Genomic DNA, 27,433 nt, shown 5'->3' with positions numbered 1-27,433 from the left:
TGTTTCTCAGGCAAGACTTCCCACTTATAGTTTGGTTGATCACAACTTCTTTTCACAAGTGTGGGAAAAGTACTAGCCAAGTGGGCACTGTCAGCTCTCACTGAAGAATGCTCATATCATTATAATGGCTACCTTCTAGATGAAATGTATTAAGACTTTTTTTTACTTTATATTGTACTTGTGGGGAAAATAAGGCTCGACCCATAAAGTTTATAGATGTCTTTTCCTACAGGATTCTGGGGTAAGTAGCAAAAACTGAGATCAATTCTTTTTTTTTTTTGCCCTTTCAGTGAGGAAGCTTTACTTTTTAAAATACTTTTTTTCATCACTAAAGAGCAATTAGAAAATATTTGCAATTTTTCAGACTAGCATATTTTCTTTTGAGTCAGGCTCATTTTCAGACAAAACCTTCCTAATACACACTCTTTGCATCACCTGTGTTTCCACTGAGTTATCACCACAGGCTCCTCCGATTCCAGCATCATCTTTATATACACATGCTTTTTCTTAATTATACTTAGTTATATTTTTATTTAAGAATTGTACCTAAATCTATGTATATGATGTTGGAATGTATTGTCTCAAGAAGAAAGTAGTCTCTTCTACATAAAATGTCCAAGCTAATTACTTGGTAATTATGAAATGACACAGAAACAATGTCATCATCAATGCAGTGGTCCCTCTGATCTTCAGATTTATAGTCAAAAAACAGAAAATATATGAAAGACATGTCTGTTTTGTGCATCTTTATATCTTAGTACTTAGCATAGTCCCAAATCCATAGTTCGTAATCAATAAATATTTGTTATAAGAATATATACATGAATGAAACTGAGGTCAATGCATGAGCTAAGTAGGATAAAAATAAAGCAATCTGCATTAATATGGAGTGGTAAGGGAGAAGAGAAGAGAAAAGATTAAATTCAAGTCAGTTACCATCTCTAAATTTCAACTTAATCTTTGTTACCATCAAAGATACCTTTCCTGACAAGCTTATAAGGCTGTTATGAAGTTCAAATTAAAGCAAATAAAATGTTCCAAACCACAGAGCTCATGTGTGTGAAATTATATATAATATATATATATTATATATATACATATACATGTACATATACACACATATATATGTATATATAATATATATATATACATATTTTTTTTTTCTAAACTGAATTTACCTTTGGTCTAGGACCCCCATCCTATCTCATAGAAGATAATTTAATCTGGTTGGCGACAGGAAATGTCAGTCATTTTATTGTTTTCTCAGGCAATTTTATATTGCAAAACTTCTCTCCTCTCCCTCCTTCTCCCCATAATGGAACCTAGGGTCTGTGAAGCAGATTTTGTGACGTAATCCAAGTGGAGTAGCATTGTCAGATGTAGAAATAAAAGTACAGGATACCCAGTTAACTTTGAATTTCATACAAACAACAAAATATTGAATGGGGCATAGTTATACATAAACAAAAACTATATCTGGAATCCAAATTTATCTGGAAGTCCTGTATTTTTTTGACAACTTTAGGGTGAAAACATTTAGGCTTCAATAATCCGCCATCTCACGATGCCATTGGGATTAATCTAAAGTACTCTTTATGGTCTTTTCATTGACCTATATCCTCACTGCAGTCACTCAAGCTTCCATACAATTCAATTCATCTATCCTCAGGGCCATATGGTAAATATTCCATCTTCCTCAATTGACCACCTTTACATTTTTCTCAAGAAGGTAGCAAATTTCTGGTTCTGCTTCCACAGCGCATTAGGGTTGACCTGTCTTAGGACCTCTCTACCTAGACATGCCACAAAATCTCAGCAAGGTACCATGATGGGATGGAGAAATTCTCTTCAAGACTTGCCCTTTGCCCAGGCTTCACCCAAGGGTGAGGCTAAAGCTGTCTCTGCTCTTTGCTGTTCAATTTGGGCAATTGGATACATGATGGGTGAGTCCCTAGAAGTAGGGGAATGGGGCTCCATTTCTTCATGAACCCTCAAAACCATCCAGATACTCTTTTACTCTGATCTTCCTCGTTTCCCTCAGGCCATGAAACCACTTGAAAGGATAGCCACTTGAAAGGATTTTATGACATACACCTATATGTCCACAACCTCAGTGTTGCCACCAATGTTTTTCTCTACTTATTTACTACACATCTATCCACTTACTCACCCCTCTTTCCATCAATCAATCCACATTTGATTTTGGATCAATCAAATAAAATCCACATTATTTTCTGAGGTATTCCAAAATAAACTGCACGAAAGGAATTAGTCTTTAAATTTTTTTAACATAATTTTCAGGAAAAAAATACTAGCTTTTGCAATTCAAAGCTTTGGTTTTCAAAGTTGGTTTTGGTCTCCAGAGTTTGGAGAGTCTATTTTGAAAATGACAGGTTGAACAGGGCTGTTTCTCCCTTTGCATTTACAGCAAATTTAATCAGTGCTGGAGACAAAAGATACCATTAACCAAGTAAACAAAGGAGTGGTTACATAAAACAAAGAGCAGTGTTCATTTGGAGGGATCATCAGTTAATACTTCAAGATATTAACTTGTCTCCTAAGATGTAAAAAGCACTGTACACATTTAGGAAATATTACTGAAGATCACATTTATGCCTTTTAAGAATTCCCGCATAGTAGGACACCTAGCTGGTTCAGTCACTTAGTATCTGACTCTTGATATTGGCTCAGGTTGTGATCTCATGGTAGTGCGATCAAGCCCCAGGTCTGGCTCCATGCTGAGCTTGGAGCCTGCTTGGGATTCTCTCTTCCCCTCTCTCTCTGCCCCTCCCCCACTTACACTCTTTCTCTCTCAAAATAAATAAATAAATAAACATTAAAAAAATAACAAAAGTTCCCCCATAGCTTGTACAATTATTTATATTGATTATTTATTAAATAATAATCAAGAGTAAGAGAAAATTAAAGGGGGATTTTTATGGAGATAGATATAGATGATACAGATATAGATATAGATATAGATATAGATACATAGATATGGATAGGTAGAAAGATATAGATAAATGATAGATAGAGAGATAGATCATATAACCAAAATAGGAAAGGTTAAAATATTTATACATAAAGAGAATAAAGTGAATAAAAAGTGAATGAAATAGAACAGTTTAAAAAAAAATACATTGAGGGGCGCCTGGGTGGCGCAGTCGGTTAAGCGTCCGACTTCAGCCAGGTCACGATCTCGCAGTCCGTGAGTTCGAGCCCCGCGTCAGGCTCTGGGCTGATGGCTCGGAGCCTGGAGCCTGTTTCCGATTCTGTGTCTCCCTCTCTCTCTGCCCCTCCCCCGTTCATGCTCTGTCTCTCTCTGTCCCAAAAATAAATAAAAAACGTTGAAAAAAAATTAAAAAAAAATACATTGATATTCCTACTTGATCTTTTTTGATTTTGAGGCAAAGTGTATAACTTTGTATATCACTGTGGTCGTTATCCTCTGAACTGTATTACGAGAAGCAGAGGTGTGTTATGATTTCCTACTGAAAATTCATGCATAAACTGATTCATTCAATAAAAATGAACAGTATCACTACTCTGAACTCTGAAGGTACTATGTTAGTTCCCAATGTTCAAGTGATAAAAATTGAGTCTACTACCTTCAAGAAGCTTACAGCCTCACAGAAAAGAAAGGTACATAAAATTCATGACTGTTTTACTGTAAATACTGGAAGTGATACTTCACAGAGCACCCTGGGATCACAAAGGAGGAAGTAACTAACACTACTTTGGAGAGCCAAGGGAGACTTCAGAGGGGGACTGATGGTCAAACTGGCTCAGATCCTTTAATACTTTGTGCAGTGCTGAGAAATCTTCAGACATGGAAGTTGCATAAAGTCTGCAATTTTGTAAAGACTACAGACTAGTTGGCAAAAGTCAATTTGCCCTAAGATGTATCTGAGATACACTAAAAACTAAAAGTATATAGTGGAAACAGACTTCAAGCAACACTTGTAAATTGCATGAAAAAATTGCTTCAGAGTTACAAGCTGGAGACACATAAGCATTTAGCCCCCATGAAGTTATAGGATTTGGGACTCCTCTCTCACCCAACTCTCTTAGTCCAAGCCCAGGCTTGGGGTCTGAAAGAGAGGTGATTTACTAGTTTTGAGGCTAAGAAGCTGAAATTCTGTTCTTTATATCTTTCATAGTCTCTTAAGAAGATAGCTGATTCAGGAATATTCTTGATTTAGTTTTTGGGTAGGGAGGGGCCATTATGTGTGTCTGAACATTATGTGCATGTGAGTAGGTACTAAAATAATTGGCATTATTTCAGATTTGAGAAATATGGAATGAACACAAGAGACAAAAATTATTGTCAATGAAGTTTACATTCTAATGGTGGAGAGCAACAAAGAAGAAAAATATATAGTATCTTATATATAGTACTATGGAAAAATACAGAAGGAAAGGTAGATAGAAAATGCTGGGTTGGAGAGCAATTTTATATTGGGAGGTCAGGTAAGAACTCAAGAAACAGGTGACATTTAAGCAATCACCTATTGAAGGTGAAGGGATGAGCCATGTGGATACTTAGGAAAAAGAAGTTCTAAGCAGAGAGAACAAGGAGTGTGCATAACAGGCTCATGGGGCAGCAGTGTGTACAGGACACAGAGCAGAGTGAGCAAAAGGAAGAATACTAAGAGGCCAGAGAAGCACAGGCTACAGTGTATTTGGTCTTGTGGGACACTCTACAGAGTTCTGCTTTCATCTCTGAGTGAGATGAAGTCACTGAAAGGTTTTGTGCAGAGAAGTGACATGAAATGACATGTTCTTAAAGACTCACAATAGCTACTATATTGATAATAGATGGAGGAAGGGAGCAAGAGTGGAAGCACAGAGGCTATTAGGTTATTGCAATAATCCATGTAAGGGATGCAGGTGGCTTGATCAGTCCAAAGATGCTAAGCGTCTTCCCAAGGTCACATAACTAGTAAACATAGAGGTAGGATGTGACACGAAGTCAGATTTCAGCCCCTATTGGATGCTCTCTAAAAATTTTCATGTGAATAAAATCAGGACACAAACCGTAAAGTTCTCATTTTGAAAAAGTTATTAAAAGGCATGTTTATTTCACCTTGCCACTCTCTCATTAAATTGGGTCTTGTGCCAATGTGTTGCTCTCCTTTCTGGTATACTTTTGAAGTGCCTGCAAAATGTTCAGATAAATTGGATGCAGGTTGCGTGAGAAAGAGGAATCAAATATATAAACTCCAAGATTTGTAATATAGAGCATGAAAGTCACCATTGACTGTAATGGGGAAGACAAGTTTTATGACTGTAATGGGGAAGACAAGTTTTATGGGGAAGATCAGGAAATAGGTTTTACGCAAGCAGAGAAAGAGGTAAATCCAGATAGAGATGACAAGAAGACAATTAATATAGGAATCTTACTGATTCATTCTGAGTGCCCTAGATGAACTGATTGTTAAATATCTGGATTACCACACGCTGTTAAATATTTCAAATACTGTTTTTGATAATATCTATGAAGTGGTATTGCAGTTCTCAATCTCACTCATTTGTTACATAATGCATATATCGAGGTCTATTTTTATGAAAACTCTACTTAGATCATGTAAAATTCCTTTTCTCAGGGATCTTCAGTGGCTCCTCCTGGCCCATGCAATAATCTCAAAATTTCTTAATGTGAAATTTAAAGTCTTTCACAATTTGATCCTAATCAACTTTAGATGAGCTCTACTCTAGTTACAGTGGGCTTGTTACAATTCTTCATACTTAGGTTTGTCCACTTCCATTCCGTTTATGTTGTTCACATTATAGCAATATACCTCAGCTTTTACCATCTATCAAAATCCAATCCACCCTTCAAGGCCCAGCAGAAAGTACAGCTCCTTCCATAAGGATTAAGGCTGGGAGTGAGCTCTCTCTCTGAATTCTTGCAGGCAAGCAGATACATATTATGTGTATACATATTAATTTAATTGGAAGCAGGGACCTTTGCTTATTTTCTTTTGGCATCCATTCAGTGCCAAGTGAAACATAAATGATCTATGGTTCTTTCCTTTTTTCATATTATTTGTTTCACAAATAATTTGATCAATGTCCCCTTATCTTTAAGATCATATTATTAGCAGTAGTATCTAAGTTTTTATATGTGTTCTCGCAAGTAGCAAGATGACACTATTAGGCCCCTAAGAGAAGGACACTATTACTATTCTCATTTTACAAATGTGGAAGTTGCACCTTAGAGGCCTTAAGCATCATGCCCAATGTCACGGGTAGTGAATGGGAGAGCCAACATATGAATCTAGATGACCTGAGTCAAGAGTCAGACCTTTTTGTCACCAGACAAGGCTCTCAGTCCTGCCTGGATAACACACTCACTTAAAAATTCACGCAAATAGATTCAGGAAGCAAAAGAGGTTTTCAACCCTCATTCTAAAAGGATAATAAAAAAAGGGGGGGGGGTATGTTTATTTTACCTGATAAAGAATGCCTCCTAGCATTTGTAGAACTGTGATGATCTGTCTTAGACTAGTTCTGAGAGAATTATCATCAACTCAGATGAGAGTTACAAACTAACTAGTGGCTGGTAGTTCTTTGGTCCTTTTTCTTCACCATAGCTCTCTTTGTTAATTATTTTTCTCTGTGTAATATTTTAGTGACTTGAAAAATGAAGGCTCTTCAGAATCCCCTTGGAAACACGTCTTTTTCTCTGAGAGTTATTGCAGCTAGTAAGACTTCTCACAAAACAAAGCTTGACTGAAAGCCAGACTCTTTTTTTGTTTTTTTTAGAAAGAGAGAGCATGAATGGGGGAGTGGGAGAGAAAGAGAGAGAGAGAGAGAGCGAATCTCAAGCAGACCCTACGCTCAGGGTGGAGCCCAACACAAGGCTTGATCCTCTGACCATGGGATCATGACCTGAGCCAAAATCAAGAGTTGGATGCTCAACCAACTGAGCCACCCAGGTACCCCTAAGAATCATCCTCTTAAGTACATAGTACATGTAAGCAGGCTGGAGGTGAGGTAAGAAGGGTATATGTAACAGAAAATGTCCAGTTTATTTCTAAGACTGGCCTAGTGCAAGCTCCTGTTTTCTCAATCCAAACATGGGGCTCTCCAGAAGAGTTATTGTTAATTCATAAATTACCACATGTCTCTCTGAAGCTAACAGAAAATCTGTTTGTTGTTAAACTGCATAGCAGAAGACACAAAGGAATTGTAATGAAAAATGTAATGGTATAGGATTTCCATTCAATGGAAGCCATCACACCACGCTGTGCTGAAACAGTTGAGTATGCATCAGGATACTGTACAGAGGAGACCCAAAAGACACCAAGGCCAAGCACTGTACTTTCTGTCAAGAAATGATCTTTCCAACTACTTTTCTAGGTCAATGTTACCATATCCACTGGGTTATTACTACCAAATACACAGATAAGGCTGAAAGGAACCTTGAACTACATCTATATATCTCTATCTCTATCTCTATCTCTATCTCTATCTCTGTAGCTCTATCTCTGTCTCTATCTCTATTTCTATCTATATATAACTATGTTGTGGGGGATAGCGTTTGGAAGAAAATATTTTATTTTTTTTAATATTCATTCATTTTTGAGGGAGAGAGAGAGACCGAGTGGGAGCGGGGAGGGGCAAAGAGAGAGAGGGAGACACAGAATCTGAAGCAGGCTCCAGGCTTCAAGCTGTCAGCACAGAGCCCAACGTGGGGCTCGAACCCACAGACTGAGAAATCATGACCTGACCCAAAGTCAGCCGCCTAACCAACTGAGCCACCCAGGCACCCCTGGAAGAAACTATTTTCATGTTAGAGTTTTCTTTTTCTTTTTGGATGAGCAGGTTTTAGTGTTAATGAAGTGTCAGTCTCCAGGAAATCTCTGCTTATTTCCCCTAAAATCAGATCATATGTGAGTCATAACTCTTACTTTTAGAAATCAGAACAATTTGATTCCCACCTGCATTTTTGGATATTGCCTTAAGGAAATATCACTCCATTTCACAAATGTACCCCCAAACCAGACCAAGAAACTAGCAAAAAACAAAACCATGTATACATACACACACACAGCAAAAAGTCTGTAAATGTGGCATGTAGATATTCATCAATTTATTCACTCAGCAGAATGTGTTGAATATGTGCTGTGTGTCACAGTACTGTAGATACGGAGGTGAACTTACAAACGTGTAAATACACTATGTAAATGCTAAGTAAAGGCTCTGTTTGGTTGGTAAAAGGAGATCAAATAAGGTTATGGGGTAAGAGATGCATTAGACAGATTTCCCAGGTCAACTGGTTGGAGGGGGCCCAGACAGGGGAATGTTCCAGCCAGAGAAAGCAGCAGGTGGTAGGTACATGGCTTGTTTCAGGAAATGAAGGGGGTTCAGGATGGCTGGATCACAGGCAGGGTTAGAAAGTGGAGCTAGATATGAAGTAGGAAAAAAAAAAAGACAACAGCCACATCTTAGATACTCATCATTCTCTTTTAAAGAATTTGAATTTCAAGAATTGTAGGATTTATCCTGCATACAAGTGGCTATCTCATAGGAAGGTGTAAACAAAAATGTAAATTAAGTAATTGACTGTAAATTCTTTGTTTTCTTCATTCAGCAACACATTCTTTTCTTTCTGTATTCCTGGCTCTACTGTGGTCCCTCTCCTCCAAGTCTGGAATGAGATCTTCTGTTCTACCATGACTCATTTGTGTAGCTCCAAGCATCATCTTTGCACGCTTTTATCTGCATTACCCAGTATTTCATTCCCTCAATACCATATGAGTCAACTCATGAACACTAAAATATTAGTGCCAAAAAAACAAAAGATTGAACCGCAAATGGATCATGGAGAAACCTGGACTTAATAAGTTACCATCAAGACAGTCTTAAACTTGAGAACCAAGTTTAAACTTTCTGCCAATATAAAACATTAGCTTTCCAAACAATGCCCATTTTTGCTCTAATGAATTTTCTCTTTTAGTTCCATAGGAATTAGTAGCACGTACAGAATTACGTATGACTCATTAAGTTCCACACAGCTAAGCTCACAGTTAGAAGGCATTGCCAGAAAATCTTGCCTTCAGGGAAGCAAGTAACCGAGTTGTCAAAAAGTCAATAGTTACCTAACTCTCTGGGAAATACAATGAAGTTATGGCAGTCTGGCTACTGAGGAAAGACTTGGTTTGCCCGGGCTTTCTGTGGTAACTTCCTCCTCCAGTGGGAGAAACTGCCAGTAAAGGAAGAATGACAATTTACATACCATAGTGAGGCTAATCGGCCTCTCCCTTAGTCACAGCCTGCCTACTTGAGACATCCTGGGAAATCCCTATTTGGAAGAGAAGAAAAGTTAAAATCACAGATGCTGTGCTTATAACCTTATTCTGTGTAATTCATATACAGAGTCACTTCTGTTCACTTTTAATGAAAAACAATTGCTGTTATTTTCCACCATGAGTTAACAGTGCGGTCTTTTAAAAATTTTGTATATTTGGTTTCACTTTAAAAGATACCACAAGAGACATTTTCTTTCTCTTTTTCCTTCTGTCTTCCAAGACTCCAGGAAAAACAGCTTCCATGGCATATTGCGTACAGGGCACAACTAGAATGAGTGCTGCAGAAAGTTCTTCGGAGCATGGAGAGGTAAGAATACATCTTTAGGGGATGAATTGACCATATATAGCATCAATTGCATTTTTAATGGTGAATTATGCAATGATGGATAAGAGTAGAAACGGCTACTTTGCTTTTAATGTTTATTTATTTTTGAGAGAGAGAGAGAGAGAGAACACAAGCCTGGGAGGGGTAGAGAGAGAGAGAGAGAGAGAAGTAAAATCTGAAGCAGGCTCCAGGCTCAGAGCTGTCGGCACAGAGCCCGACCTGGGGCTCAAGCTCACTAACAGGGGGATCATGACCTAAGCTGAAGTCGGATGCTCAACGGACTGAGCCATCCAGGCACCCCTTTGCTTTGTATTTAATCAATGTTATTTAAGGAGGAAAAAGTATCTGGGTGACTGTTGCATTTTCTTTGATCCCTCTGAGCTCCATTTCTTCTTTTACAAAGTAAGATTAAATCCTGTGCAAAGGCCCTACAGCTCCCCAGTTCTGTGGGCTCCATATTTTGCTCTTGATTTAAAGAAATTTGGTTCAATATAAATTTCAAAAAGAATATTTGTACGGTTGGAAATAGAATACAATATAGCAATAAAGTATCCCTAGTAAAATATTTACGGATCTGCAATGAATACCATAGTTTTTGTTTGGTTACTGGTTACTGCAACACTTACCCAACTGAATGAATGAATGAATGAATGAATGAATGTTCTTTCTTAAAGTTCTATTTAGAGATAAGCCAAGATATAATAGCAAATTAAGGGAACTCTTTCGTTCTTTAGATACTTAATTTAGCGTGTCAGGATTTGAATATCTTAGAAGTTGGTCCAGGTGTTAAGGTAAATGAGAAAGAAATGCCCAGACACTTTAAACACACATTGCACCATATAAGGAATATTTTTTCTGTAAGTGGGGCCCTTAGTAGAACTAATGACTAAAAATCTTTGTTTATTGAAACATCAGATACCTTCATTAGCAACTGGAAAGCAAAGCAAATACAAATGAAAAATTTCCCCAAATTTTGTGTTTGATTGACTTAGTTCCATTTTAATACATACCTGAGACATATGAACCATAGTAAAAAAAATGTTGATTAATCTCCAGAGAAACTCCTGGTGATACATTTATGGCTTTTAAACAATTCTTACTACTGTGCTTTCTCTCTCTCACTTGCAGATTTAGTATCTAGCTTTTCAGTAACTCTTATTTACAAATAAAAAATCAAAGTCCAAAAGTTTTACTATTTCTTTCCAGAGAAAGTTATATATGGCAAAAAAAAAAAAAAATGCACAGAATATAATTAACTTAATCTTAATCTGGATTCCCCGAAGGCTAAATCATACAAATGTTTGCTAGACACAGATTTTTTTTGTCTCTATCACAAATAGCAAGGGAACTTTTTAAGGACCCCAAATCTGTGTTCCCAAGAAAGGTCTGAAATAGGAGAACCTTGAACTTTAGTGTGAATCACTATAACCTCTGAAATTTATTTAAAGTAGAGAAGGGACGGGGCGCCTGGGTGGCGCAGTCGGTTAAGCGTCCGACTTCAGCCAGGTCACGATCTCGCGGTCCGTGAGTTCGAGCCCCGCGTCGGGCTCTGGGCTGATGGCTCAGACCCTGGAGCCTGTTTCCGATTCTGTGTCTCCCTCTCTCTCTGCCCCTCCCCCGTTCATGCTCTGTCTCTCTCTGTCCCAAAAATAAATAAACGTTGAAAAAAAAAATTAAAATAAATAAATAAATAAAGTAGAGAAGGGATAAATACGCTGAGCACAGAGGATTTTTAGGGCAGTGAAACTATCCTATATGATACTATAATGTCATTAAACATTTGTTCAAACTCATAGAATGTACAACACTAAGAATGAACCCTAAAGTAAACTATGGATTTGGGTGATGTGTCAGTAACTATTCATCAATTGTAACAAATGTAACACTGGTGGGAGATGTTGATAAAGGTGTAGGTGTGGGGGTAGAAGGCATATGGGAAAACTCTGTCACCTTCCGCTAGATTTTCTTGTGAACCTAAAACTGCTCTGAAAAAATAAAGTCTATTAAAAAAAAATGGAGGCGCTATTCTTTTCAGAAATTTCAGAAATTCTTTTTCAGTGTTCGTGGTGCCCTACATTTTGCACGCTTCCATAGTGACTTCTATGCGTTCTTATAGTAAGAACCACTGATCTGGAATCTGGTCTCACTGTATCTCTGCTTTGCTGAGCTCAGGTTACACAACATACAGTTGGCTCACAGCATTTTCCAGATCAAAGGTACCTAATATTCAATCTGTTCTGATCCAGAATGAGTCTAGACTTCCTAAAAAAGGGAAAGCCCAATTTTAAGACCCAACATATCTGTCCCCTGGATTTTGATGTTACTTCTGGAACTCAGACAAACCAGCTTCTTGAGGTCAGAAGCAAATAGAATAATTCTGAATTTATAGACACATGGAAGAATATCTTTTAAAATGAGGTCTTAGGGGTGCCTGGGTGGCTCAATCAGTTGAGTGTCTGACTTCAGCTCAGGTCATGATCTCACAGCTCCTGAGTTCAAACCCCACATCAGGCTCTGTGCCAACAGCTCAGAGCTTGGAGCCTGCTTCAGGTTCTGTCTCCCTCTCTTTCTGCCCCTCCCCTGCTCACGCTCTGTCTCTCTGTCTCAAAAATAAGTAAACATTAAAAAAAATCAAAAATAAAATAAAATAAGGTCTTAACTGTACATGGGTCTAGGAAGAAGCTAAGAAAACTAAGGGCAGCTTCTATAAAGATGTAACATATGATCCAGCCCTAAAATATTGAGTGAGACATAGGTAAGCAGAGAAAAGATAGAAAAATAGTTTTATAAATCATTTCTAATGAAAAAAGTCCTTGAAACCCCATGATGATTGTAAAAGAACACTCCCTGTAAGTGCTTTTGGCAAAAGCCAACATGTTTTGAAAATATTTAATTGTTCATGAATATCTTTAATTAATTTCCATAACTATTGAGCTTGAAACTAAGTAGGAGATTTAGGACTACCCTCATCACCAGATTTGTTGTACTGTTTATATGACTCAGAGATGAGATGGTAACAAGACTATTGAGTTACTATAGAGAAAACAGCACTTAAGTGAGCTTTGTTGGTGGTCCATTTAGACAGATGGCCCACAGTTTCCAGAGCATTTGTGCTTTCTTTAAATAAATACCCCCAACACTGAGGGGGGAAAAAAACTGAAAAGAAAGGTGGTTAACTTTTTCGTTGTGCCAATGATTTATTATTTAAACTTATAACCTACTGGCTTTATTCAAAGGGCTGGTCAAAATTGCACAATACCAGATAATCTATGTCAATCTCTGTATAACATAATTGTATGAAGGACACTGAGGTAGCTAGTTCATTACAGTCTTAGAATGGATTTGCTGCCTTTTAGTTTTATGTCTTTGTCTGTTTTTCTTGATGATTCTGTCATTCCTCTGACTTTTGTCAGGGCTACTCTTCAGATATGGACATGTCTACAGAAATGACGTTTTAGAAATGTTTATTACTATGTAAATACCCAAAATGTATCCATGAAACTTACCTGATTTCCATAAGCATTATACTCTGAATTTCCATTTTTTGGGAAAAGGATTGAAATCCAAACTCATAAAATCCTAATTTCTTGTTTGACTAATGTATACATTTATAATTTATTAGAGAATTATTTTGTTAATTAATTCATATAAAGGAATTTGAAATATAATATAATGCTTCTTCATCAACAGGTCTCTATGAAGGAATAATGGTGTGAGGATTGTTACCCCTAGAATAAGATATTTTTATAAATCACCATAGAAGAGTTAGCCAAATGCATAGAGTTTGTGAAGGACAACATTTCTCCTGCTTATTTTATAGAAGATTTTGTTTCACAATTTCTCTTTCTTTTTTTTTTTTTTGTTTTTGTTTGTTTGTTTTAAGCATGATCAATCATCAAGCAGAAAGAACTTGACAAGTTCTCTTGAACAAAAGATAAGGTGCTTGGAAAAACAGAGAAAAGAGGTAATTTACAAATATTAGCTGAAGCAACATGTATCATGAGTTAATGCTGAGAATAAAATAGAGTCTAGAGTCTTTTATTTTTGTTATTGGGTCACAGTATTTATCTCTAGGATTTTGGACTGCATTATTTTGAGAAGAAGTACTTTTTTCTTATTCACCTACATTTCTCTTACCCAGTCTTTCAGTGTTTGTGTAAATGAGTTAAAAATGACAAAGTCATAAATCTAATAATTATCTTAATTTTTCTCAAAACTTAGATGTTTCCTCCACATGGACTATGTGAGCTTATCACCTGTGCCTTATGCCTTGCAACTTGACATACCTTGAAACTCAAACTTGCAAAGGCTTTAGGTGCAATTGACTTAGGTGCTATGATTTCATGAACTGGGTATCCAGCCACATACGGGTTAAGGAGCATTATTGAAAAAAAATTTTTTTTGTTGTTTATAAAATGCCATTAGGAATGTGATGGATATTATTATGAGTTCTGTTTTTCTGAGTTTAATGAATGTTAGAACCTCTTTATTCTTCTTGAAGATGAAGAAGTGAAAAGTGTAACAATTTTAACACTGTGTATGTTGTCAAATTTTAAATTAGTTTCCTAAACCATTGTATATGTTTTATCCTTCATGTTCTTCTGTATGGTGCCTTCTACTCCTCTTTGATATTCCATAAAATATTGTATCCTTCTGGAAAATTATTGAACTATAGCAGGGTAATGTTACCATGGCATAGAAATGTTAATCCTTAAAATGCCAACAGATAAGATATCTTTATATAATAATATAATATAGTCTATACTAAATACCCATAGCTATTTCCAGCGTAAGATTTACCTAGGGACTGGGTGTCTGGATTAGATATTTTGTTTTATAATTAGGAGAATATGTTGCTTCCTTTTAGTCATTGTAACTATCTTCTCAATCTGTCCCATATTGAAAGTGTTGGAATTTCTCTTGATGTAGGAAGTTACAGGCTTCCCTTACAAGAAAACTAAAACACAGGACATAGGTTTTTTTCTTCCTTTTGATTCGCACATAATTTTAAAGCTTCTAAATTGCAGCCTAAATTATTTCTAAATATTCTTATGACAAAACTATTATTCCTTGAAAATCTATAATTTCAAAACGGTGATATTATCCATTCATTACATATACATAACAAGTCATGTGTTGATTTTAAAAAGCACAATATTGCAAGCACATGATGGTAAGTTATCGGGATTTGGAATTTGTTAATATAAATTCTGCTTTAGAAAAGCTAGAAGAAATATTTAATTATAATAATCAGTGTAAGCACACAGAAAAATATGGAAAGGTTTGAAAAAAGACCCTCATATATTAATAAATCTTACAGAAAACCGTCAATACTCCCAAAGTTTTACTGGATTTTGATTGTATTAAACAAAGATGAAAATTTCAAATAACAAGCAAAGTTGAAAGTTCTAATAACAGTTCAGCTGACTAGTCAAGATATACGTAAGGCTAAATGGTTTTTCATATGTTAGCCAGTTATGAAAAGAGGGAGTGTGCTCAATTCAATCGTCCCAGCCCTACAAGAACTTGGTGGAAGGAATACTGTGTTCAACCGTGGCTTGCAAATCTTACTAGCCCCCCAAAAGTGATTTCATTTTGGCCAAATTTCCAAATGGGCAGAAATCCATATTGATTCACCAAATTTTAATAATTTCAGCTCCTGGAAGTTAACCAGCAATGGGATCAGCAATTTAGAAGTATGAAAGAGTTATATGAACAAAAGGTAAACACCTCTCTGTTTAGTATTTGCTTTAGATCAGTAAGCTGGGGGACCAAGTCTGTGAAGATTCTCACTGGTTTCAGCTTAAGGAGACATGTGGCTAGCCAACTGTTGAAAAAATGATGGGGGCCCGGGGGGTAGGGAGAAGGTGCTGAGTGCATTATTGGTCTCTTGGTACTGAAGATTAGTGAAGGATATCAGTGAATTATCTTGAGCATGACAAAAAAAAAAGGTACTAAAAATAGCCTTTAGCCTCTGGCGATGTCTCTAGAGTTCTTATGCACATTCATCATAGCTCATGGAATAACCTGTTTTGGATTTGTTACTAGCAGCCATAAATACACAAAGTTATATGTGAGGTAGGATATGGCTTAAAGTTCATACTGTTTTATACAAGGCCATTTCTCTAATTCTTTAATTAGTTGGCATAAGCTATTTCCACAGATAAAGAAATGAACAATGGTAACAGTGACAGTGTGAGGGTAAGTGGGGCATTCCCTCTTCCCCCTACAGCATATTCTCTGTCAAGAATCTTTTGCTTTGATGAGAAAGAACTTTTTGGAGAGAATATCTTTTAATAGGTCAAAGTCAATTTGTAATTTAAATTATTCCACGTTCAAAAATAGAGAAAAGGAGAAAGTAAATTCCCCTAAATAATTCAGAATTAAGAAACCTGACCACAAGTGAGTAACAGAGCAGTATTGCTCTCTTCTTCCCCATTTTGATACACTGAAGCATTAAATTTAGTAAGTTCAGGATAATGCTCCCACTACAGCAGGCCTGTTATATTCAGTCTGGGGCAGCTTTGGGGTCTCCAAATTTTAAAGAACATGGTCCCAGAGAAAATGTGTAAGCTGCTCAGGAAGAACGGCCTGCAGGTGTGTGAAGGCCCTTGGTTAACAGTGGGCATAATTCCCATCTTTGATAAAACACTCTTTTCTAAGGCCTCTCTTACTGGACCGTCATCGCTCTGAGAACTAGCTTGGCATTTCGTAGGGCGTCAAGCATTGCAGATTACTGAGGAGTTAAAAATCCATGTCTGTTTTTCTCTGGCCCAGGCAAATTCACTCACCCCCTAACCCCATGCTGCCCTTTTCAGGTCAGGCAAGGCACATTTTGAGAGTTAGGAATAGAATGACAGGCTCAGAAGCCTCCCCGTCTAAGATCTAAATCTTTATTCTCTCGGAAGTGGTGTGGTTTGGAGAAAGGAGGGAAGGGGCTTAAGGCTGTTTCGGTGTTTACTTTTTCCGGTAGGGGAAGCTCTTCCTTAAGTGCACAGGTCCTGACCTTTGCTAAGGCTGGTGGGAAATAGAACCTCTCTTAGGGGCCGCCCAGGAGTGGGGGCGTGTCCGTCCCTGCGTGCACGGGGTGGGCGAATAAATCCGGGGGTGGGAGGGGGTGTGAATTTCAGAAGTGGTGTCTGCCACACTGTGTATACGACTTCCTCAGGTCGCAGAGCTGAAAATGAAACTGGACGCCGCAGAAAGGTTCCTCAGCTCGCAGGAGAAGGAGCGGCTTCAAAGTCAGAGAGAGAGCGACCGGCTGCACGACCAGACCCGCCAGCGGCTGCAGCTCGAGGAGGTGGGCGGGGCTCAGGGAGAAGACCTTCCTGGCCCCGGGGCCTGAGCACGCTCGGCGGAGAGTGGTGGGCGGAGACTGGTGGGCGGGGATTGGTGTGCGTAGGAGCGGATGGGTTACGCAAGTCCCCGGGCCGATTCTCTGCGAACTGAAGGAAGGAGATGCCCAGCTTGCGTCCTCCTTTGTTGTCCAAATAGGCAGGCCTTTGCGTGCCAGGCTCTACCCGCAGAGAGTGCTGATCCATAGGTTTGGTGCCATCTTTCTAGAGCATTTCAGCCTAGGAGATTAAATTTACCCTTTTGCTTTTACTCAGATACAGTTTTTATTTCAAGTGTTAATAATGGGACACTACCTTGTGTTTGTACAGCTGCTTTTGAGCTTACATAGTTTTACAAATAGGTATTGCGTTTGTAATCATAAAAAATAAAACATTTAAAAAACTGCCTCACCTTCACGATCTCATTTAACATTCCCAGCCCATCTGTGAGGGAAATGGTATTTCTGCAATTTTTTTTTTAGCTTATTTATTTATTTTGGGAGAGACAGAGACAGTGTGAGTGGGGGCAGAGGGGGGGGGAGGGAGAGAGAGACAGGGAGAGAGAAAGAGAATCCCAAGCAGGCTCCGTACTGTCAATGCAAAGCCTGATGTGGGTCTCAATCCCAGGAATCAGGAGATCATGACCTGAGCTGAGATCAGGAGCCCCACCCTAAACCCTCTGAGCCACCCAGGTGCCCCCTATTTTTGCCATTTTAAAGCTGAGATGTGAAGAGTTTCCAGGACTTGCCAAGCTTGCCAACCTAGTACCTGGGAAAATGGGATTTGAACCCAGCCTCCAAATTTGAAATCTCCATTAATCCCCACTGAGAGCAAGATGGTGGCCATTAAGGTGACAGTCTTCTAAAATACTCTCGGTTTTACTCTTAGTTATGGGGCTTAATGGATATTATAGAAAATGGGAGGAAAATCTTAAGCCCTAATGGATGCACATTTTTTTTATGTATGTTAAGAAAAAATAAGTGTAAATAGTCTCAGGTGTAGCCTTGTGACAGATATCATGAAGCATTGGCTGTATTTTAACACGTGCACCAATCTTAAGGCAATAGCTGAAATCAATGCAGACAGCTGTTGGTGTAGATTTTCTTACCTCGATAAGGTTCTCCCTGTCCCAGTGAGTCAGAGGAAAACAAACAAGGTTTAGCAACTCCCTTCTGACCTTGTTGCAGTCCCTTCCTTTTCCTGACCAGGAATCATGACAATTGTTCCCTCATGAAGTTGGAACCATTTACAATTTGAAGTCACTTTTAGATTATGTCAAATTAGAAAATGATTGGCTCATTTTCTTTTTTTTTTTTTTTAATTTTTTTTTTTCAACGTTTATTTTATTTTTGGGACAGAGAGAGAGACAGAGCATGAACGGGGGAGGGCCAGAGAGAGAGGGAGACACAGAATGGGAAACAGGCTCCAGGCTCTGAGCCATCAGCCCAGAGCCTGACGCGGGGCTCGAACTCATGGACCGCGAGATCGTGACCTGGCTGAAGTCGGACGCTTAACCGACTGCGCCACCCAGGCGCCCCGATTGGCTCATTTTCTAAGTGTATATAAGCCCACTCTATTTAAGTGAAAGCAAATAGGAATGTTTTCATTAAAAAAAAAAAAATCACCTCACGTACGTAGATATCTTTTTTTAAAAAACTTTTTAACATTTATTTATTTTTGAGAGAGAGAGAGAGAGATGGTGAACGTGGGGAAGGGCAGAGAGAGAGGGAGACAGAATCTGAAGCAGGCTCTAGGCTCTGAACTGTCAACACAGAACCCGACAGGGGGCTTGAACTCAGAAATGGTGAGATCATGACCTGAGCTGAAGTTGGGTGCTTAACAGACTAGACCACTCAGGCACCCCACATAGATATCTTAAATCTAATTATTGTTTTGGGAAATATTAATTACTAAAACAACATATTCTAACATGTGTGTTAGCTATTTTCTCATCTTGATTTACTTAAATTCCGGGATGTTTGTTTATTAGGTTAAAGTTTCAGTGCCATTAAGAATTCAGTTCATTCCAGGAGTGCCTGGGTGGTTCAGTCATTAAGTGTCTGACTCTTGATTTCAGCTCAGGTGATGATCTCAAGTTTGGTGGGATTGACCCCACATCGGGCTCTGCGTTGACAGTGTGGTTTCTGCTCGGGATTCTCTATCTCCCTCTCTCTGCCCCTCCCCACCACGCTCACATGAGCTTGCTCTCCTTTTTTTTTTTTTAATTTTTTTTTTTTAACGTTTATTTTTGAGACAGAGAGAGACAGAGCATGAACAGGGGAGGAGCAGAGAGAGAGGGAGACACAGAATCTGAAACAGGCTCCAGGCTCTGAGCTGTCAGCACTGAGCCCGATGCGGGGCTGGAACTCACGGACCATACGATCATGACCTGAGCTGAAGTCGGACGCTTAACTGACTGAGCTACCCAGGCGCCCCTCCTTCTTTAAAAATAAATAAAACTTAAAAAAAAAATGCAATTCACTCCACAAAAAATTTACTATCTAAAATATAAAATTAAGAATTAGAAGATAGATATTGTCAATTAACCTTGCTTCAGTTATGTAAAACAGAGGACTTCTTGAAGGTAATCGGAAACATGGAAGAGTGATGGCACTTGGACTTGTTGATCTCTCCCTTTTCACAGCAATGAACACAATACAGTGCTCTGAGTAATTATCTGTAGTGGAGGGTCTTATTTGCCTGAAGTTTTATCCTCTTCTCCCTCTCTTCAGTTCAGAATGATGCAGGCAGGATTGGTCTTTGAGATATTTCATATTTTTTATTGCAATCGTACTTTTTTTTTCTTTGTAGAACTTTACTTACTTTTACTAAATCGCTTACCCATCACTCTGTAACAGTACATGGGAACTTGCTTATTCTCTGAACCCATTTGACCCTTGAAAGTGAGGACTGAGGATTTTGAGCTTTTTCTGGGGTCATGAAACTTGCTTAGTAGCACTAAGGAGCAAAGAAAGATTTTTTTCTATCTGAACCCTGTCCTACAACCAAAGAATATTGCTTAAATGGAATGTCAAGGGGCGCCTGGGTGGCTTAATTGGTTAAACATCCAACTTCTGCTCAGGTTATGCTCTCACAGTTCAGTTCATGAGTTCGAGCCCCTCCTTGAGCTCTGTGCTGACAGCTCAGAGCCTGGAGCCTGCTTCAGATTCTGTGTCTCCCTCTCTCTCTGTCTGTCCCCTTCTTATGCTCTGTCTCTCTCTCTCTCGCTCGCTCAAAAGTAAATAAATATAAAAAAAAAATTTTAAGGAATGTTAAGTGAAAATCTAGCAGGTTCTGTTTTTATTGTATTTCAGAAGTATTCCTACAACATTATCTCATCTGAATTTTATTGATTTCGGTTTTGTTTTCTTGCTGTTTATTTCAGAAGGAAAAGGAGAACCTAAGTGAAGAATTACATGAATTGAAGAAAGAAAATAAGCTTTTGAAGGAAAAAAACACTCTTGCGAGCAAGAAGAAGGAACAGTATGAATGTGAAATAAAGCGCCTCAATAAGGTACCAGTCCAGGTCAATCTGGGGAGCTGGAAGGAAAGGTCCCTGTAGAAAGAGCACATTCCTGTGAGTCACAACACAATCTGTGCAGCAGTACAGCTCCTGGTCTTGGGAGCCTGCACAGGAGCTTCTCTGTAATTTTATAAGTCACTCGTAGCTGCATCTTTCAGCCAAGGCTTTGAGGAATACATGTCCCTGCAAAAAATCATCATGATAAAGAGAAATGAGGAGTAACTTCAGAAGACAGTAAGAACTTTTTTTTTTTTTTTTTAGTTCAAAGAACCACGTAAAGCAAGTGGGTGTTTGGGAACAATAGCATATCTCTTGGTCAGCCACAAAAGTTTCCTGAGGAAACAGGCTGCTCTTTAAAATCATCACTATGGAGCTGGGTATGATGCAGACTGTATGGAATCATGCTAAAGGCCAGCCCCAAGGCTGATATAGTGGCCTTCCAGAGAAGAAGGCTAAAACTCATTTTTAATTAGGGTGTGGGGTCTGGGGGATGGGGGGGGAGGAATGGAGGTAGGTGTGTTAGAAAAACACAAGTGGTTAAGTGCCTTGGCTTCAACTTAACTATTCAAAGGGGCTACCTGTGGAGTGCTGCCAAAGGATGACTCTAGAGAATTTGTGCATTTGTGTGTGTGTGTGTGTGTGTGTGTGTGTGAGAGAGAGAGAGAGAGAGAGAGAGAGAGAGAGAGTTTTATGGACGGATAGCTTAATTTCCCTGGGGAAGGGATTGCTCACTTATTCAAGTTAGCAATTGAATCCTTTGCTGTTGATTTTTCAAAGGGCCACATCAGATGTGGACCATAGGAGCACTCGTAGTACATGTTTGAGTCAAGATATTCATCTCTCAAGTTAGATATCTCTTGACCTAAGTAATAGAAATTGCCTTCCAAAACAAGAGTGGGTGATTGGCCTTGAAAAAGTGGTCAGTGCCTGTGCGTTTCGGACTGTGTATATTTTAGTCTGGACTGTGTATCTTTTTAGTGTTCAGAGGATCATTTAAAGATCCCCAAAGGGTTGAGTATGTGCCTGTATGGTTGACAGAATGCTTTACAAATGTGATGCTGCATTTGATCTGTTTGTGGGGCAAGTTACTGGTCAGGAGAAAATGGGAAAGTAGAGACTAACGTCATAAACAATGCACTTCTCTATGAGAGGAAACAGTGTTCAGAGATACAAATTTAGAGCAAATAAATTTTCCCTTTTATCCTCTGTTGGAAATCCTCCACAGATGAATTAGAGGAACTAATGTTGGGATTATGCTTGAAATCTTTCCCATCTGTGATATGTTATTTGATAAGTTTTCTTCTGCTCTCTAATTCATTTCTGTAAATGTTGACACAAGAATATACACCCTATAGAAATTAGAACAGCCATGAACTCTGTTTTTTGCTCCTATGTGTACCCTTAATTTTTGTGTCTCTGTATTTATAGTCTAATATTTTCAAAGTTAGTAAAATATTTTTAACTCTTGTGATTATAATAAAATTGAGAAAATGAGAGAAATTAATTTGAGTAAAATTCAGGCCTTTATGCAAATGTCACCTTCTCAAAGAGGATTTTTCGGGCTACCCTAATTAAAATTACATATTCTGTCTCTGATATTCCTATTTTAATGTTTCGTTGGAATTTATTGCTATCTAATATATATTTCATGTCTCATATTAATTACCCTATTTGTTTCCTGTCTCCCAATCTTGATTGTAAGCTCCATGAGGGTAGGACTGCACAATCGACTTCTCTATTTGGCATAGTAGGCACAGTATTGAGGGCTCATAATACTTTTAGTGGCCTATTAATATGTTTAATTTCTCTCAAAATCTGAAAAAAAATGGACCTTTAAGTCAAAAAAAATTTTCATATTAATATGAAATATATTCATCTTTGTAAGAATGCAGGTAGGAAACATAATTTTAATATGCATTTATTTGGAGGAATGGACTCACAAATACAACATAATGTAGCCTAAGTTTTTCTAATTTTTTCATTCCTGTGTTCTGGATGCCAACAATAGGGCATTGCTCACAGTATGTTCTTAAATATTTATTGAATGGATAAATTAATTAAATAATTTAGCTGGTACATAATATGTTCAGTAGCCAATTCTGGCCCCAATATTCATGCTTTTTTTTTTTTTTTTTAATTTTTAACGTTGTTTTACTTTTGAGACAGAGAGAGACAGAGCATGAACTGGGGAGGGTCAGAGAGAGAGAGGGAGACACAGAATCTGAAACAGGCTCCAGGCTCTGAGCTGTCAGCACAGAGCCCGACGCGGGGCTCGAACTCACGAGCCGTGAGATCATGACCTGAGCTGAAGTCGGATGCTTAACCGACTGAGCCACCCAGGCGCCCCCCAAGATTCATGCTTTAGCAGGCATAACACATTACTTATGAGTAGTGAAAAAAAAGTAATAAAAGGATACTTTAAGCCAGCTGTACTTCCACTACATCTATACCTTAAAATATCATTTAAAAAGCATAGATAGAAAGTGATGAGCTATGAAAGGTTTTTTTCTCATTTAGTGAATGTATTAGTATCTAATGAAACGTAAGCAATTACTATTCATACATACACTGTGGATTGTTTCTTCTCTTAGCACAGGAATAAATAAAAGTTACTTAAAACGTTCATTTGGGTAGTTGATTTTGCACACCCTCCATCACAGCTGGAATTCAGGGCCCACCCTGCTTGCACTAGCAGACCCCCTGCTGACTCATTCACCACAGCAGAAATTTGTAGCATATCAGCTTAGTAATTAACATATGGTTTTCAGAAGTTCACACAACTCTGTGTACTCAATTCGGCTTATTTGCTTTGAAGGAAATACCCAAGGGCATTGTTTTCATTGAGTTCTTAAAGAGAAGCCAGATGTTTAACCAAAGTGAGAGAAATTACCTGAGGCTCGTCAGCCAATGCCACCCATGGGCAAAATTGATTTGTCCAACATCTCACCATTGTGAGATGGGTAGATCTGTTTAGTATGCCTGTGCTGATAGTAAATTACTATTCTGGAATAGGTTACAGGTATTTGTTCAAGGAAGTTAAAAAACCCCAAGATGGAATAAATGTCTATTAAACTCACCTTTCAGTTATGACTCATTTGAAAATTTTCTAGAAGCCTGAATAGCATGAAAGGTAGACCAGGAAATTCAAATATAACAACACCCACAAAAATAGTCTGTTCATAGGTGTAGAATATGAAATCGGCATAGTTGATTGTCTTTAACTCGTTTGGCTCACCCCATCCTAGATTGTCTCCACTTTTAAAAATTGTAACTAATATACTACTTCTTAAAACCATGTAGCTTAACAACAAGTTCTAACAAAACATAAATTATGAAACAACTTTTATTGTTTCTTTAAATTCTTCTTGGAGGAAGAAAAAAGTTCTTGTTTCTCTTGCAACTTCATGAAAAATGATATTTACATTAGGCTAGACAGTATCCATAGACTATAAACACATTCTATTAGGAAATTCCTAGCCTGCCTACAATATTTAAGACCATAACTTTGTTTTGTTTTTCCTACTTTTATGATCATATTGTACAGTAATGCAGGAAAGTAAGTTACAAATAGTACCACCAAACGAACGTCATTGAAGCTACTAAAGAAATTCAGAGGAAGTGAAGTCTTGGAGTTCTGAAAGCGAAACTTTTCTGTTTGTATAAAGGGATCATTTGATAATGAGCAAGTAGTCATATCTTATGTGGGCTCTGAGACCACACCAGGATGAGGTGTGTTATGTCTTAATTTTGGCGGCCGTTTTATTGAACTCGATCATGAACCAAGGTCTTCAGGATAGAGAGAATGTATTCTATATGATCTGACAAAGTATAGGATATGTAAGGTATTATGGTCTAGTGAATAATGATGGTTGTCTAAGAGACTCTTGTTTCCTTCATCTCCTCACCCCACAGTAAAGCCAATAAGTTGTACTGAATGTCAAGAAAGCAGAGCTTCTCTGCACCCTGTAGTGAGTTCATGCATGTTTTATTGGAGAATAAATATGACTGTGGCTAAGCCAGGGCATGGTATACTGAGGAGGACAGTGCAACAGATCTAAGGAATAGTGATCTGCACAGGTTCACATTTCTGTGGGTTTTCTTCTCTCCTATTGGGAGCAGGGCTGTAGAACACAGTATCACTCAAAATGTCATCTGGAACCAGCAGCGTCAGCTTTTGAGGATTGCAGATTCTTAGACCATCTCCTTAGATCAACTGTTTCAGGATCTCTGGGGAAGGTGCCCAAGGATTTGCTACCTCTCCAGCTGATTCTGATACTCTAATGTTTGAACATTATTGATAGAGTCTGCTTTTGATTGAAGCAGGAAATCTGAAAAAGGGCTATTGATATGTTTTCTTTTCATGGTTGGCTTGGTGGAGCAGGACATCCCTGACATCAGTATCAGAAGCCCTCCTTAATAACAATGACAGTTGAATAACATAAGCATCATCATGGAGAAAAGACAGATTCTGAAAAAAAAATCATATGCTAGAAAATGAGAAGGAAGAAAAGTAATTCAGTCATAAAAGGGGTATCAAAATGGAGTTCTTTCTTGTGGGGGGGGCATTTGAGATAATTCTAATAATCATAGAAGAATTCATAAGATGTGGTAACTCTCAGTTCAACGGTGTGCTTATCTTATAACCTAGGCTCTTCAAGATGCCTTGAAAATCGAGAATTCTTCATTTCCGGAGGATTGTTTGGGAAAATCTGAACTGGAGTGCAGACATAAGGAGATGAGAACAGAAATGGAAGTTCTCAAACAGCAGGTGAGAAGTGGAAAGTGACATGATCATGTGGAGAACACAGGGCCCATTGTTCGTGCTCCTTTGGATGGTTTTGGAAGTCTTCCTATTCAAAATGTGTCTAAAATTATTGCATTTATTTTCATTAGAATTATGTAATTTTAAAGCTTGATAAGAGAATATACATCGGCTAGCCCAACTTCCACTTTATGAAAGAGGGAATTAAATTTCAAATGGGTTGAATGGCTTGTCCAAGATCATACGGTTAAAAGAAGGACTTACTAATTAACCTTTTTGGTGAGATTTAATTAGCACTGGTCCAGAGAACTTCATGTAGACATGATTTATTTTGAAAACACTATTAACCCAAACCCTGGACCTTTTCAGCAAATGGTAGCAGCCACGCTGTTACTCCGTAGCTGCTGGTTTCCAGGCCTTTGAACAATGAGGGCAGTTTTAAAGGGAAATACTGTGCAGTGATCATAATCTCTGAAGAGCCAGATCTGCTCATCTACCGCCACGTATGGATGGCACCACCTAGCAATTTATTGATGCACTTCTTCTTCCTCTTCCCCACTCACCCAACCTCACTCCATGTCACCAAGTGGACAGAAGAGTAAAGGAGGCTTTCTCTAAGCTTCTATATACATCAGCAATATAGGGCTGTGGGCACTGCCTAACCTATCTGGGTCTAAATTTAGTTCAGCCAGCTGGAGCTAGCTTAGCCAAGGGGCCACCCATGCATAACACATCTCTTTTCCTGTAGAAGGTTAAATAAACTAATGAAGGTAAAGAGCTGGGACAGTTCATGGCGATGTCAATAAATATAGGATACATGCAGGAATTCTAATCTCTGAAGCACGCATTGTCAGTAATATATTAGCAATGGGGGAGAGGATGTTATGGAACAAAGGGCTGGGAAGTATGTCCCTGGAACTGATTTGTTGACTGTTTTGCTCTGAGCAAGGCCATTTACAAGGACTTTTGATGCAATACACCAAAGAATTAAGCAACTATATTATTGTTGTTGCTGTGTATTGTTATTACTTCATAGGAAGTAACCTATCTGTAAATGTAAAAAATTCAGAGAAGCTGATGTTAAAGTTGAATTTTTTCTTCTGTCAACCCCATTTGAATGATCTGCCTCATTACATTTAGCTTCAAATACATAGTTTAAAATAAGCCTATGAAGAGAGTAAGAGTATTAAAACTCTGCCAAATTCTCAACTCCTAAAGTACCATTGGCACTAGCCAGGATTCCTCTGAAAAAAAAAACTACTTCTTATGTTCGGACACTTGAATCATCTTGGATGCTCTCATATAATGTATCCCACATGCAAGTGAGTCACTCTTACACATGCATGGAGTTTACAGCAAGGGTTTAGCTCATGTTGGATGCAGACAGTGGCAGGTATCCTTTTTTTCACTATCCTCAAGAGGTCCAGAATCCATCTTCTTAGTTTTTCTGTGGCTCTTTTGCTAACTTTATGCATACACATTTTAACTGTGCATATTTCTAAATGCTCAGCCACAATCACTGTTTCACTGAGTGTCACATGATACACTAAAGGAGTTAAATTCACAAAGAAACTGAGTTGGAATCTTGGCCACCTGAATGACGTGATGACAACGCTATCATATTGTATTTGATAAAGAGTGTTCAGTTTTGATCAGATGAGCTTCTCCCATTTCAAATGCCTCTGGTAATTGTTTACAGAGCATTGGTTTGACTCTGTCTGGAAATGAGCCTCAGCCCTTAACTAAAACCAAAACCAAAACAAAATGTCAGCTTAGCTGGGTGTAGTTCCCTTGCAATGCTTCTGGTGAATAAAACCTTCAAAATTAAATGTGTATATCTTCATCTAGATATATATACAATGTTTGATTTCATCCTCTCTTGCCTATTATATTCTGTTCTATTATTATTGACTTTAATCAGCCTCTAGTTAGAATGTGCTGCATTATTGGGGGTGAAGGTGCAGTGTACATTAGTACTAATAGACAGAAATCTAGCTACTAAGTTCCCATGTAAGTTGTACTTTAAATCCTTGTCTTAAAGGAACTCATTCCCTAAGCTTCATTTATTTTCATAGTTCCATATACTAGCCTCCAAGCCATCAGTCGACACTATGCCAATTAAAAACAATAATGATTAAATCTGTTTTTCTTTTGGTTTGATTGCTTTTCTGG

The 27,433-nt window shown here is 38.1% G+C and overlaps 1 protein-coding gene across 3 annotated transcripts in view; it reads left to right on the top strand.

Annotated features, from left to right (window-relative positions):
* TNIP3 (TNFAIP3 interacting protein 3) overlaps positions 1-27,433 on the top strand; it is a 55,408-nt gene that overhangs the window by 9,326 nt on the left and 18,649 nt on the right. For all 3 annotated transcript variants that reach the window (XM_047091172.1, XM_047091175.1, XM_047091173.1), the window contains exons 2-7: positions 9,538-9,624; positions 13,526-13,606; positions 15,299-15,364; positions 16,811-16,942; positions 20,362-20,490; positions 25,148-25,267. In XM_047091172.1, the coding sequence (XP_046947128.1) occupies positions 9,559-9,624; positions 13,526-13,606; positions 15,299-15,364; positions 16,811-16,942; positions 20,362-20,490; positions 25,148-25,267 (594 nt within the window). In that variant the 5' untranslated portion in view covers positions 9,538-9,558. The remainder of the gene's footprint in view (positions 1-9,537; positions 9,625-13,525; positions 13,607-15,298; positions 15,365-16,810; positions 16,943-20,361; positions 20,491-25,147; positions 25,268-27,433) is intronic.

Source organism: Lynx rufus, unplaced genomic scaffold (genome assembly GCF_022079265.1).
Source record: "Lynx rufus isolate CCGP_SWC_20201006 ecotype Redwood Valley unplaced genomic scaffold, mLynRuf1.p SCAF_3, whole genome shotgun sequence".
NCBI lineage: Eukaryota > Metazoa > Chordata > Mammalia > Carnivora > Felidae > Lynx > Lynx rufus.
Note: the sequence above shows the minus strand (reverse complement) of the source record. Positions and strands in the feature narration are given on the sequence as shown.